Here is a 13,802-nt window from a genome sequence, read left to right as displayed (position 1 = left end):
GCAGCTTCCTCACAGGGGAGCGGAGGGGGCAGCGCTGAGCTTCTTTGCCTGTTGACAGCGACAGGGAGCGCAATGGAAGCTGTCCAGGAGGAGTTTGGACATCGGGGGTTGGGATGATTGGGTGGTTGGCGTGCTGGAGCCAGGGGGTTTGGCTCAGTGCGGGGGAAGGACGGGAGGGAGGAAAGCGCTGCCTGCCGGCGTTGTTTCCCTCGGCAGCCGCCGTAGCCTCCGCTCCTCCCACCGGTAGTAGCCGGGGTTGTGCGGGAAGGTGGAAGGGCGCGCTTTTCAACCGCCATGAGCCTGTGGGTGGACAAGTACAGGCCCAGCGCCCTCAGCCGCCTGGATTTCCACCGCGAGCAGGCGGCGCAGCTCCGCAGCCTGGTGAGGGGCTCGGCAGTTCCCTTCAGGACCAAATTCTGTTGGTTGGCCCTGCAGGGGTGACGTTCCCTGTGCTGTATGTGGGAGGGGTCGATGCTCTTGAGAGCAGGGCTTAAGGAAAATCCTGTTGTAACTAATGGATCTTATTGCTTCGCGTTCAGGTTCAGTGTGGTGACTTCCCTCATCTGTTGGTGTATGGGCCATCAGGAGCTGGAAAGAAGACAAGGATAATGTGTTTGTTAAGAGAATTATATGGTGCGGGTGTGGAGAAACTGAGGATTGAGCATCAGAGTATAACGGTAGGAAAATTAATTCTACTGCCAATAACTGTAGACATTTGTATACTGACGTGTTTCTTTTGTAAGACCTTTATACCACAATAGTGGTACAAATATAGTACCTGGATGATGCAGTAACAAACAGGAGCTATACATTGCTATAATTACTATTCTACAGGCTGGATGATGCATCAGTGCTTCTTCTTTTGGGTAGAAGATGCATAGGAGTAATGTTTTAGTGTCTGTTTGATCTGAGACCCAGCAATTTATCATCTGCAAGATTTCATTTCTTGAAGAGTTCTTCAGATACTGATTTATTATGGTTACTTTCTACATAGGCACCTTCTAAAAAGAAAATTGAAATTAGCACGATTGCAAGTAATTACCACCTTGAAGTTAACCCAAGGTAAGTATACTTTAAAAAGAAGTCCCGCGTGCATTGTGATCAATGTCTTATATTTGAAGTGGTTTTAAGATGAGTGTATAAAGGCCTGACTGCTCAATTTATTGCCTAAGCAATAAATAATGATTTGAAGTTTGGGTTGCAAATAAGGGTAGGGAAAGGATTTTTAATTGTACAGCGCTGAGTGACCAGAGAACTTGGAATTTCTTTGTACTTAGCAGTAATGTTCTGCTTAACTAGCCACGTAAGTGTGCAGATATTACACACTTCCTAGTAGTGTAGCTAGTGCAGATAGTCCTAGTTAGTGCAGGTAGTTCCTAGTAGCTAGTGCAGATAGCTAATCTGCACTGCAGACTAGCTACCCAGGAACAATTCTGGTTTATCCATTTTGATTGCAACTAGAAACTTCAATTTGAACCAGTGATCCTAAGTCATTACTTCTGTCACAAATCCAAAATTAAAGAGACTTGAAAGCAAGGCCTTTAAGTCTTAAAGTGGCATGGAGCAGAGAGGTGGATTTCTCCTTTAAATAGCAAAACAAAACAGTAATAACAATGAAAATGCCCACAAAATACTGGGAGTCCTGTTGTGAAGGAAATAAGTTGTTGAGGTAAATGTCAGGAGCTATTATGCTGTGCTGTATGTCTTCTTTGACTGTAGTGAATTTGCTGGTGACAATTCAGTGGCCTGAAATAATGCTTGCATTTACCTGAAGCTCTAAAGAGTTGTTGTTAATGTTACTTTAAATCACAGGACAGTAGATGTTTGTATGCAGCAGTAGGCTTTGGTTATAGCAGTTCTGTTTCTGGAGTTGAAATTCTAATACAGTGTGTATCCTGAACTAACTTCTAGCACTGTGCTTATTACGAAACATTTTCTCATGTTGCTTTACTATTAAAAAGCCATTTTCACGTGTGTTCCTTTAAAAGCTTGTGCTGCTTTTAGTCTCTTTGTATTGATCAGTATCTGCTGGTGTTCATTTCAAACAAGTGAGGCTGAGGCTTTTGCTAATAAACTTTATACACAAGAATAAGCGATAAGAAATGACACTTTGGTGTGGGAGGTCTCCTGATCCGTTTAGCCAAATACTACAAATACTTGTTTCTTTTTAGAGCAATTTCAATTTGAAACATATCTATATTATAATAGAATCATAGAATTACCCAGGCTGGAGATCATCGAGTCCAACTACAGCCTAACCATAGTACCCTAACTCTAATTATATATCTATATCTAAAAGAAGTCCTAAAATTGTGGAATTGCTGTATTACATTATATACAATGACTGAGTTGTAAGAGTTAACACGTGGGCTCCAAGTGATTGAACAGTTGCCGTGTTTATGTCTGACCAGCCAGTGAACCTGTATGTGTTAATGTTTATCGGTTTGGCCTGCAAATTTTGATTGAATTATAGAACTGTGAAATTGTGTAGTGTATCTTTTGTAACACGATAAATGGCTATCAGGGAAAGGAAATTATCTTCTGGAAAAGGGTAGGACACTACAGACTTTGAATTCATTATGGAACTTTATTGGACAGAACCATTATTATTCCTCCAAAAGGAGACTGTCATCTTTATTCCAAAGTGTTGTCTGCTTGTTGCTTGAACAGTAGTAATTTGAGTAGTTATTTGAGCTGGATGCATTCAAGGCCAGGCTGGATGTGGCTCTGGGCAGCCTCGTCTGGTGGTTGGCGACCCTGCATATAACAGGGGACTGAAATGAGATGATCATTGTGGTTCTTTCTAAGATTCTGTAAAATAGGTATCTCTGAGTAACTGAGAAGTGAAAGAATAAGGAACAATGAAGAGTACGTTTGTGGGTGATATTAGCTTTTGCTTATTGTTTTCCTGGATTATTTGCTGTGGTTGCGTATGATCAGCCCCCAGTGGCTGTTGCATCTATCTGACCTAGGTACGACAGGAGGATTAAGAAAGCTGCACAGTGCCAATGTGGGCAGTAGTTTTCCTGTCTTCTAAGAGTAACAAGCTAACCACCTATGCAATATCTGTCTTTTTTAGTAACTTTATAATTTGAGTGTTCCTGCCATTCAAGTTTACATTAGGCGTGTAGTTTTAAGAAAAAACTCATATGCACTTACACCAGTCCTTTGAGTTAGTCACCCTGTGTAAGGGTGGCTAATATAAAGATGTTGACCAAGATGGTGGTAAATAGTCAAAGTTTATTAGTAAAGAAAACTCACCAATGTCAATGCCTTGACCGGAAAGCTGAGGCAGTCTCCACTGGGGAGCAATGAGGTCTCAGAAGAGGTGGAGTCAAAGTCCACCCCTTCTAGGAGCACAGCTAAATTACTCTCACCTGTGCTCCCGCAGCTGACCCAACACTTGCCTCAGCTAATTAATCAGAGGTTCAAGCTGTGATTTCCCATACACCCTACCATAGACTTGCTTTGTCTCGCCATAATGATAGGTGAAATCTTTGATAGTAACTGACTGTCCAAATTGCAAGTGACCAAACATTTCCTATACAACAAATAATAATAATTTGTTATAATGAGCTGATTAAAAACATCTGACAACAGTTTTAGCAGCTTTCCTAAACAGTGCAGCTAATCCAGCTGTGCCTTCATAAGTTCTGAGATTTTTATTACTAGGAAGATAACTTTCATAAAATATGTTTTGAGGTTAATTCTAACCTTGATATCTTCTGAAATATTCTCTCATTCTTGTTGGTTGGTTGAACATAGGGCTACTTTAAGACAGTGGTTTTTATATCCTGTATAAAGTTGTTGTTCTAAAAGTTCTATTCAAACTCTTATTATAGTGATGCTGGAAATAATGATCGTGTAGTGATTCAGGAACTCTTGAAGACAGTAGCACAATCCCAGCAACTTGAAACAAGTACCCAGCGAGACTTTAAAGGTGAGTAAAAGCAGTTAAACCCAGTCCAAATACTAATTAAACTTTATAAAAAGGTTTCAGGTGATTGTTTTGTGTGTACACGTGTCTTGTATGTGAATATGTGTAAGCCTTTATCAAATCAAACAAGTTGGCATTTTTGTTTATCTGTGGAAAGTCTGTGGTTGAATACTCCATACGAGGTTGTATCTTGTGTTGGTTTCTTAGGAAGACTGGATGAAGCTGAATGACAGTAGCTGGGCAAATGGAATTGGGATTCCCACTCTTTTCAAGAAACACTTATTTCTGTAACTAATTTGCTTTTCCTCTCCTCAACTGAATTGAGAGCAAAACTAGAACTATAGGACAAGAAATTGAAGGATAGAGGAAATCTTAACAGAGAAGGAAATTATTGACAATGGTCTTGAACTTGATATTTTTCTCTTGCTTTTGTAACTGTTCTTAGACCTGTGGGCACCCCATGTTATGTCAAAGTAGCTGGTAAATTGTCTGGTCTCAGGCTCCAAATATAACCAGAGAGGAAATGGGAGAAGAATACTGACTGGTTCCTCCAAGCTGTTCTCAGGGGTCTTTTCAGTGTACTGAAGTGACTCACAGAATCATGGATCACAGAATCACAAAATGACTCGGTTGGAAGGGACCTCAAGGATCATGCCTGGCAGGGCCACCAAACATACACATTTACTAGATCAGGTTGCCCAGGGCCCCGTCCAACCTGGCCTTGAACACCTCCAAGGACGGGGCATCCACAACCTCCCTGGGCAGCCTGTTCCAGGGCCTAACCACTCTCTTAGTGAAGAACTTCCCCCTAACATCCAACCTAAATCTTCCCTCTTTCAACTTAAAACCATTTCCCCTAGTCCTGCTATTGTCAGCCCTTTCGAAGAGTTTACTCCCTTCATGGGTGTAGGTTCCCTTCAGGTATTGAAAGGCTACAAAGAGATCTCCCCGCAGCCATCTCTTCTCCAGGTTGAACAAACCCAACTCCTCCAGTGTTTCATCACAGAGGAGGTGCTCCAGCCCCCTGATCATCTTCCTGTCCCTCCTCTGGACCCTTTCCAAAATCTCCATGTCTTTCTTGTACTGAGGGCTCCACACCTGGACACAGTACTCCAGATGGGGCCTCACAAGAGCCAAGTAGAGAGGGACAATCACCTCCCTATCCCTTCTGATCACCCTTCTCCTGATGGAGCCCAGGATCCCATTTGCTTTCCTCACTCATCTGTGAGTTGCCTGCCTATGGAGGAACCTGCCAAAAGTTGCTACAAGAGTCAGTAGTTTCATACCAGGCGTCTCCAGATTGTTTAAAAAATGTTTTTCTTTAAAATACCATCAAACACCCTGCTAGTACTGCAACAAAGCAGCTTTCTGTTGCTCCTTTGCTAAGATAAGTCATCAGCTTTAAATATAAAATACATTGAGGGGAGCCTTCAGGAAATGTGTGCTTTATTGATATGGCCTTACACCATAAATGCTTTTTGCGTTTCTTACATAGAATTCCTTTAAAAAGTTGTTATCAGCATGAAAGCTTCTACACCTACCTGAATTACTTTTTGGCACTGAAGTGTTGCAACCCCGCTCTGAAGAGAATTCTATTATGTGGGTACAGAGTATAAGGGAGAAGCAGACTGCACAGTCAAAAAAAGCACATAGGTTTTCTTAATATTGCTTTAGTTTTTTTCTGTGGAACTGTGCTGCCTCTTTGCTTCTTGTGTAATTCATTTTAGCATTATCACTTTAACATAAAAAACCCTTTTATTAAGGAGTTCAGAATACTTCTTTTTGCTTTTTCAGTGGTGCTGTTAACAGAAGTCGACAAACTCACTAAAGATGCCCAGCATGCTTTGCGAAGAACGATGGAGAAGTACATGGCAACCTGCAGACTTATCCTGTGCTGCAACTCCATATCAAAAATTATAGGACCTATTCAAAGCAGATGCCTGACTGTACGAGTGCCTGCTCCCAGCATTGAAGATGTATGTTGAAACATACGCAGAACTAGAGGGAATGGTTTTAAGCTGCGCCAGGAGAGATTCAGGCTGGACATTAGGAAGTATTACTTCTCGGAAAGGGTAGTAAGGCATTGGAATGCACTGCCCAGGGAGGTGGTGGAGTCACCAACCCTGGGAAGTTCACAAAAAGTTTGGGTGTTGTGTTGAGGGATGTGATTTAACTGGGAAGTATTGGTAATGGTTGGACTAGATGATCTTCTAGGTCTTTTCCAACCTTGATAATTCTGTGATTCTTACCAGATAAGTTCTTGTCTTAGGCTTAGGTAATAATTTATATCCGCGAAGTAACCTAGTTTTTAGTGGTGGCTGACTTGCCAAGCATGCTTCGTGATAGCTCAGTCCATCTCTGCTTTAGAAATATTTCAAGTAGGAAAATCTGTGGGTGTTAAACTGTTTGGTAAATGCCATGTTCCATGCTGTTTCCCATCTAGATCTGTCACGTGTTGTCCAGTGTGTGTAAGAAAGAGGGCCTGACTCTCCCACAGGAATTGGCTCAAAGGCTTGCAGAGAAATCTGGCAGGAATCTTCGGAAAGCACTGCTGATGTGTGAGTCTTGCAGAGTACAACAGTAAGTGGCTGCTAAGACCTAATGTAAGCTATGCTTCTAAGGCATATGAATCAACTTCTGTATCACTGTTAGACCAGATGACAGTTTGCTTTATTACCTTCAATGCAGGTATCCTTTCAGTGCTGAGCAAGACATACCTGAGATGGACTGGGAAATTTATCTGAGAGAAACTGCAAATGCTATTGTCAGTCAACAGACACCGCAAAGGTAGATGGATATATTCATAGCTATAAATTGCGTTTGTTTGTTTGCTTTATGCTGAATGCTAATTATGCTGTGTTTCTAAGTACTGCATTTCTTGTAATTTGTAATTTCTGGCATTTCACTAGACTTCATAATTTAATAGATAGGTATACCAGATTACAAACAGCCCACATGAAACTGTTGTAAGTCTCTGCTTTGTATAAGAGGCTTGTTTTGGAATACAATATCCATTTCTAAGTATTGCACTGAAAAGTTTTAAGGAGTCTGCAGAAGTTGGTCAAACTGATCAGAGAATGGAAAATGTTACCTGTATGAAAAGAATTATATCAGAGAGAACAGAGTGGAGAGATACAGAAGGACTTGAAAGGATGAAAGGAATAGCCCTTTTTCTGATCGTTGTGGTAGGAAAGCTCATAAATAAAAAATAAAGAGTGTAAATTACAGTAATCCATCAGAGATTGAATGTCTTGAATGTTCATGAGTTTTTAGGTCTCTTTTAACTCTGTATTCAGTTCTTTGGTTAAATCAAAGTGATTTCTTGTATGGTGAAGTCATTTCAGTCTGGTGAACTGTCACTTTCTCTGCATCTTCTATGCAATCTGTTGCAGCTTTGTATTCAGAAGTGAGCATAAGCTTAGTTGAGTGCTATGCTCTTTGCTTTCTTTTATTTTTCTGTATTCAAAACTTTTGTTTCACCACCTCTATCATAACGTGATTTTGTTAAGTAACTTAATGTGAGACAATAAAATCAGTGATTTCTTTTTCAAGATCAGTGGGAGATACCCTCTATATTAGTACAACTCGTCTCATACATGTAGAATCTTCTATTAATATTAAGTGTAAATAATAAGTATTTAGATAGGAAGTGGAATTAAAAGAAGAGCCTGAGACAAATTCTGATAACCTTGTAGCTTTGATGTTAGCTGTAAACTACAAATGTATGTAAATATATCATATGTATTATGTCTTACTTTTTTGAACAAAAGGTGTTAGGTATCATTTGAGTTGAAACCATCCTAGATGCAGTGCTTCTGGTTTTAAAACCTACAACAAAAGAACCCTCTGCCTGTTTGTTTTTTTTTCCTGCTCTATGACATAATTCACAAGTAGTGAAAATGAGACATAATTCACAAGCAGTGAAAATGAGTATGCTTTGTGGATATACAGCTGATATTTCATTGTCTCTCCAACAGACTTCTAGAGGTTCGTGGACGGCTCTATGAACTCCTAACGCACTGCATTCCTCCTGAGATTATAATGAAGGTATTCTAGCTCTTAACTGTAGTATAGTTATTATCTATTTAAAAAATAAAAATATCGAAGTCATCCAGGTGTTGAAGAAAAGCTTTGTCCTTTCCAAATGGATGTGAATGACTTTATGATGCTTTTGTGTTTTTACAAAGTAATCAAAATAGTCCAAGTCATTGCTTTGAAGCACTGGCTAAAGACCTTGTTCCTGCACAGGTAGATACGTAACATTCAATTTTAACTACCCTGAGTAGATCTACTTGACTGTTATGTTCATAGCTGCATACCTTTGGATCCTGATTGAGTAGTTTAGCTTTTAAAGGCATGAAGACTCTGTTCTCTAACTTATAAATACACCTGATGTTTTCCCTCTCAGGTTTCCTTGTTCAGATGTCTCAGAGTGATTTACTAAAACTTACTTTGTCATTGGTGGCAAAGCTGAGTAAAAAATGAAGGAAGACCTGCACTGTCCATCTGAAGATTTCTAAGCTCTGTTTTTGTATTGAAGTATAGGCATACTTTATGGACTAAATTAGATCATTTGTTCTTCTTGGTAAAAATGTTGTGAAATATTCAATAGTTGCTATGTCCTGAATTTCAATGAAGGAAACTAGAGCAGCAGGTTTCTTCTTGTCCCCTCCAAAAAAACCAAACCCCCCAAAACCTCCCACTAAATGGGATGTGTATGTTCTTCTATTAGGCAGATGCTGGAAGAAGGCGGGGTGGAAAACAAAAGAGCAACTAATGTTTTCAACTACTCTAGGTGGACGTTTACATCAGACATGATTACAAGACAAAATGGTTTTTTTGGGTCACGTTAACTGACTTTTGTCTTGTGACAGTCATAGTACTTATTTTGCTTTAATCTTTGCTGATGGTGGCCTACTGCATCCTGCATTATCCTCTTATTAGAGTGCACCTTCAGCATGAAGACCATTCCTCAACTTCTAATGTACTCGTGATACTTCTTGCTTAATTCCAAGCTTTAATAGAGATTTGCAGAGATTTTCTGGCATCTACAAGTGCAATTGTTTTCTCATGAGTGAAGTATTGTAGAGCATCTTGTGTCCATACATGCATCTCTATATAAGCTTTAAATAAGCCCTTTCCTTACAGAATGGCCTGTGTTGGAAGGGACCTCAGGGATCATGAAACTCCAGTCTCCTGCTGCAGGCAGGGCCACCAGCCTCCACATTTAATACTAGACCAGGCTGCCCATCCAACCTGGCCTTGAACACCTCCAGGGATGGGGCATCCACAGCCTCTCTGGGCAGCCTGTGCCAACACCTCACCACTCTCACAGTGAAGAACTTCCCACTGACATCCAACCTAAATTTTCCCTCCTTCAACGTAAAACCATTTCCCTTTGTCCCACTGTTGTCTACCCTTGTGAAGAGTTGACTCCCCTCCTATTTATAGGTTCCTTTTAGGTACTGAAAGGCTGCAATGAGGTCACCCCACAGCCTTTTCTCCAGGCTGAACAAGCTTAGCTTCCTCAGCCTGTCTTTGTAGGGGAGGTGCTGCAGCCCTCTGATTGTCTTTATACGACCTTATTTTGAGTAGGTTATTATTCTTTGTGACCAGTAATGTCATCAAGTGTGGAAATAAGCAATTTTAGCCAACTTTATTTCCTATCTGTAATTCTCATGGTCATGTGCCTGAATGCAAGTATATGTTGTAGTATTTGAAGATGATGTTAATTTATTCCATTTATTCATGCGCAAGTAGTTGAATTTTGTTTTCTCATCTAAGAGTGTAATAGTTATCTACTGCTTTGGTGTGAATTTCTTATTCAGCAAGAATGCTGCTAAGAGACTCAGTTTATAATCCACTTTCATTAGACACCTGATGGAATAATGATTCTTGAATATCTTTTCTGTTAGATTCCTGACTGAGCTGGTGGTTGTTGCTTGGCTATTTCTGGAAAACTGAGGTTATTCTCTTAACTAAAAGTATAAAACTTATAAATATTGCCTTGTTTTTGCCTTTTAGGGTCTCCTGACAGAACTTTTGAATAATTGTGATGGACAACTGAAAGGAGAAGTTGCACAGATGGCAGCCTTCTATGAACATCGCTTGCAGCTGGGCAGCAAAGCCATTTATCATCTTGAAGCATTTGTAGCAAAGTTTATGGCAATTTACAAGAAATTTATGGAGGATGGACTAGATGACATGATGTTCTAAGCCTGATATACCTGAAGTTGTATACAGTATGTTATATCATAAGTATGCCATGTTAGTTTTCTGCTGCCCATGCCTGTTGGCATGTGGTCTCGTTCAAAGTCAAATATATTACTTCCTTATGGATATAAACCACAATGAGCTAAAGAATAGTGTTCAGTTTTGGAAACCAGATGGATTGTTTAATAGCATCAGTATGGAAAATACTTTGTGCTTTCAGAAAGGCAAAAGATTGCCTCTGAAGATGGATTAGATGATAGTCTACTTGTAGTATTTGTAAGCTTACATTAAGAAGAGAGAACATGCTTTTTGGTTTGTTTATTTTTTTGCTGTTAGCAAGGCATATATCCATGTTGTAAATTACTGTTTGAGCATGTATGTATATATTTTGCCTACTCATATATCTCATTGTTTGTTTTGGTTTTTTTTGTTTTAGCCACATTATTGTTAGTGATGTGGTGACACAATGTTTTCTGACTCACATTTGTAAGCAGTTGTGTTGAAATTAGATGTGTAGTGCTTTTGTGTTGCTTGTAAGTCAGTTGGACAGCATCAAAGTTTGTTTAAGAGGAATCTGCCCGTATAAAGTAAGACCACACGCCAGCTGACACTTTCATATTAGTTCCAATGCACTTAACTGCTCAGATAAAGATTATTCCTTTAACTCTGGTATAATCAGTGGTAAGGTTTCAAGTTTTAACAAGTATGTCTTTTTAAGAAGTGAAAGAAAAGAATGTGAACAACATATTAAATGCCAAATTAGTGTTTTATGCCATGTAGGTGATTACGTTAAACTAGGTATATGCATTCATTTACTTTTTATGTAAACTGGCTTTCAGAAAAGTGGGGCAATACTCCACAGTGCAAGTCTTCAGGGAAACATCAAGGTAAAGGAAGCTATGCCAATATGTTCTGCAGGTCTTTCATGTGTTATTCCTATGTACTGTGGTTCCTTAACATTGACTAAATTAATGCTATTTGTCTCTTTCACTTGTCTGATTTAGACAACTTAGAAAAAAATATCATATAGAAATTAATTAAATTCCCAATCACCTCTCCTCATTCATCGTCTTTGGAAGCCTGAGCATTCATGTGTGTACTGTTAATACACTTCTTACTTTCCTGTTCAGTGCTAGTGTGCTTTATATTGTACTGGTTTTGTATTTGAGGATGTCTAGAGGATGGACATCGTCTTCCCTCTGCTCTTGTGCCACAAATCCACAGCGCTGTGAGAATCCAGACTGACTGATGAAGATCCCAGAAAACTCATTTTGTTAGTTCTGAAAGAAGGTAGCAGAATCAATAAGTGTGGAGATAAATGCTCAAATATTTTACAAGGGAGATACAGGACTGGGAAAGGGAGGCAGAATTACTACGTGTACTAATTGCCTGCTCTTTCAGGAACCTAGTCTATGCTCATTTTCAATACCAAACAAGTCTTGCTTATTGCCCGCTGTAACTCAAGGAAGTCATGACAAGGCTAAGTGCCCCTTACAAATATTTGCTTGCTTTTACTTTTAATCCATTGTGGAAAGAGTGTAATGGAAAGGGTATAAAAGGCATTGTGACTTGGAAAACGTAGTGACCTCCCTGTTCCCATCCTGCTTTCTACGAGTTAAAGCAGCTTTTTGTTCATCATTTATCTATTACTGTGTTTTTCAATTGTATCATCTGCTGTTTAACATCCTGCTCTGTGAATCATTCTCATAAATTAAGCAGGATCAGTATTGACATGGAGAAGAGAGAGAAGATACGTCAGTTGGAGGCAGTGGATTGTTGCTTCAAAAGACCTCACCTGTTCAGTGTAGAAGTTTAAAGTCCCAACATAACTGTGTGGCTGTGCTTTATGTAGTTGAGTGGTTTTGGTTTTTTGTGCTCTACCTCACCTGGGACAAGTAATCAAGGATAGGGGGAAAGGGGGGTAATGATCGATGGTCTACTGGAATGGACTGCCCAGGGAGGTGGTAGAGTCACCAACTCTGGGGCCGTTCAAGGAAGGACTGGATGTTGTGTTGAGGGACATGGTTTAGTGGGGGCTATTAGTAATAGGTGAACGGTTGGACTGGATGATCTTTTAGGTCTTTTCCAACCTTGGTGATTCTATGATTCTAATGGTGGAGAAAATGGCTGATGCAACAACAGGAAGCTGCTGTTTCTTACTGTTGGTCCTGCTTCTTTGTGTGTTGTGGTCTGGAACGCACAAACTTAAATACGCAGCCACAGAATCTCTGAAGTCTGTACGTGTCTCCTACAGGGCCTGTATTTTTAAGTGCATTTGTTTCCAGGACAACTAGTAACCGCTTGAGTTTTTCAATACAAAAATACATCAGAGCATGTGCTTAGAGGTAGTCATCAAAACAGAGAATAGCCTGGGTTGGAAGGGAACCACGAGTGTCATGAAATCCAACTTATGGCCCCATGCAGTGCCACCCAAAATCCAGACCCTACATCTGTGAGTGTTGTTCAAATGCTCTTTGAACTCCAGCAGATTTGGCACTGTGACTGCTGCCCTGCAGAGCCTGTGTACCAGCAAGTGGGGGTGAGGGTAAAAAACACAGACTTCTGCTGTTTTTTCCACTTACATGGTGCTATTACGTGGTAGCCTGTCTTACCACAAAAGCAGAACCTCTGTGGGGTGAGAAAGCATCTTGGTGTGGGTCTTTCTGCCTCCTGTATGTGTGTGAATGCACAGCAGCACTCTTGATGATGTATGCTGAGCAGTGTGCACCTGCTTCACACACATAGCGGTAGAGGCTGTCAGAAAGACTTCTAAACACTGAATAGAAACACAGGACCTCTAGGTGATGTTTCTTCAGCTGATTTCATCTTTTGAGATCTGCTTAGTGTTGCTTCTGAGTTGCGTGCTGAGAGGATTAGCCTTGCTTTCATCCAGCATCACCTCCTGCTAGTTCAAAATGAGAACTGAAAACTGCTCCTACCCGGGTGGGACTTAAACTCTGCACAGCCTAAGAGGTTCCATAGGAGTCAGCTTCATGCCAGCACAGAAAGTCAGAGGTGAAAGTTTCTTATAAAATAAGATCAAGAAACCTAAGATAGCAACTACTTCAGTTAAACTTTCTGTGCTGTGCAAAGATCAGCTGCAGAGTCAGACTTCTCTTTTTCCTGATTCTGAATTCTAAATGTTAACTCCTGTAAGAAATGTAGTTCTTAAAGTGAGGGGACTTTTGTTAGGCCCCCATGGTAAACAACACTGCTTTAGCATTAATCGGAATAAAGATAACGCCTGTTTGGAAGACTGATTTTTGAAGTTTATTTTATTGAGTACACTCATATTAGCACGGCAGACATGAGGAATGTTCCCTCCTTTACCAAAGAAGTGACCTGATTATTCCAGGTTAGAAGGTAAGATAGATTAGAGCTCATTATCACAAATTTCCCTATCAGTGCAGGGAAATCAAGATTATTACAGTTCATTGATACAAAATAATAGCTGCAATTTGTCTTGTTGGAAAGAGCTCTGGTATGCCCGAGCAGTCTTTAATCCTTCTTGCTTAATGCTTTGTGCCTGCACTAACAATTAATGCTGCGTGGATTTATTGCATTGGATTTCAGTCAGTGATCCAAAACAAAACCCCAAATTGTAGCCCGTTAAATGAAAGTCTGAAGATGACAGTGAAATGTTCTTCTAGTT

General features: G+C 40.1%; 1 protein-coding gene across 2 annotated transcripts; it reads left to right on the top strand.

The window, feature by feature from the left end:
* Positions 1-222: 222 nt before the first annotated feature.
* On the top strand, positions 223-13,404 carry RFC3 (replication factor C subunit 3). 2 transcript variants are annotated; one of them, XM_015852040.1, is made up of 9 exons: positions 223-381; positions 540-677; positions 995-1,062; positions 3,843-3,940; positions 5,732-5,913; positions 6,381-6,517; positions 6,626-6,724; positions 7,915-7,984; positions 9,962-13,404. In XM_015852040.1, the coding sequence occupies exons 1-9, from the start codon at positions 295-297 to the stop codon at positions 10,151-10,153; spliced, it is 1,071 nt and encodes a 356-aa protein (XP_015707526.1). In that variant the 5' UTR covers positions 223-294; the 3' UTR covers positions 10,154-13,404. The 2 variants fall into 2 exon arrangements, with proteins under 2 accessions (XP_015707526.1, XP_015707527.1); XM_015852041.2 differs by having other exon boundaries at positions 347-454.
* Positions 13,405-13,802: the final 398 nt, after the last annotated feature.

Source organism: Coturnix japonica, chromosome 1 (genome assembly GCF_001577835.2).
Source record: "Coturnix japonica isolate 7356 chromosome 1, Coturnix japonica 2.1, whole genome shotgun sequence".
In the NCBI taxonomy this organism is placed as follows: domain Eukaryota; kingdom Metazoa; phylum Chordata; class Aves; order Galliformes; family Phasianidae; genus Coturnix; species Coturnix japonica.
This window is presented reverse-complemented; position numbering and strand designations above follow the sequence as displayed.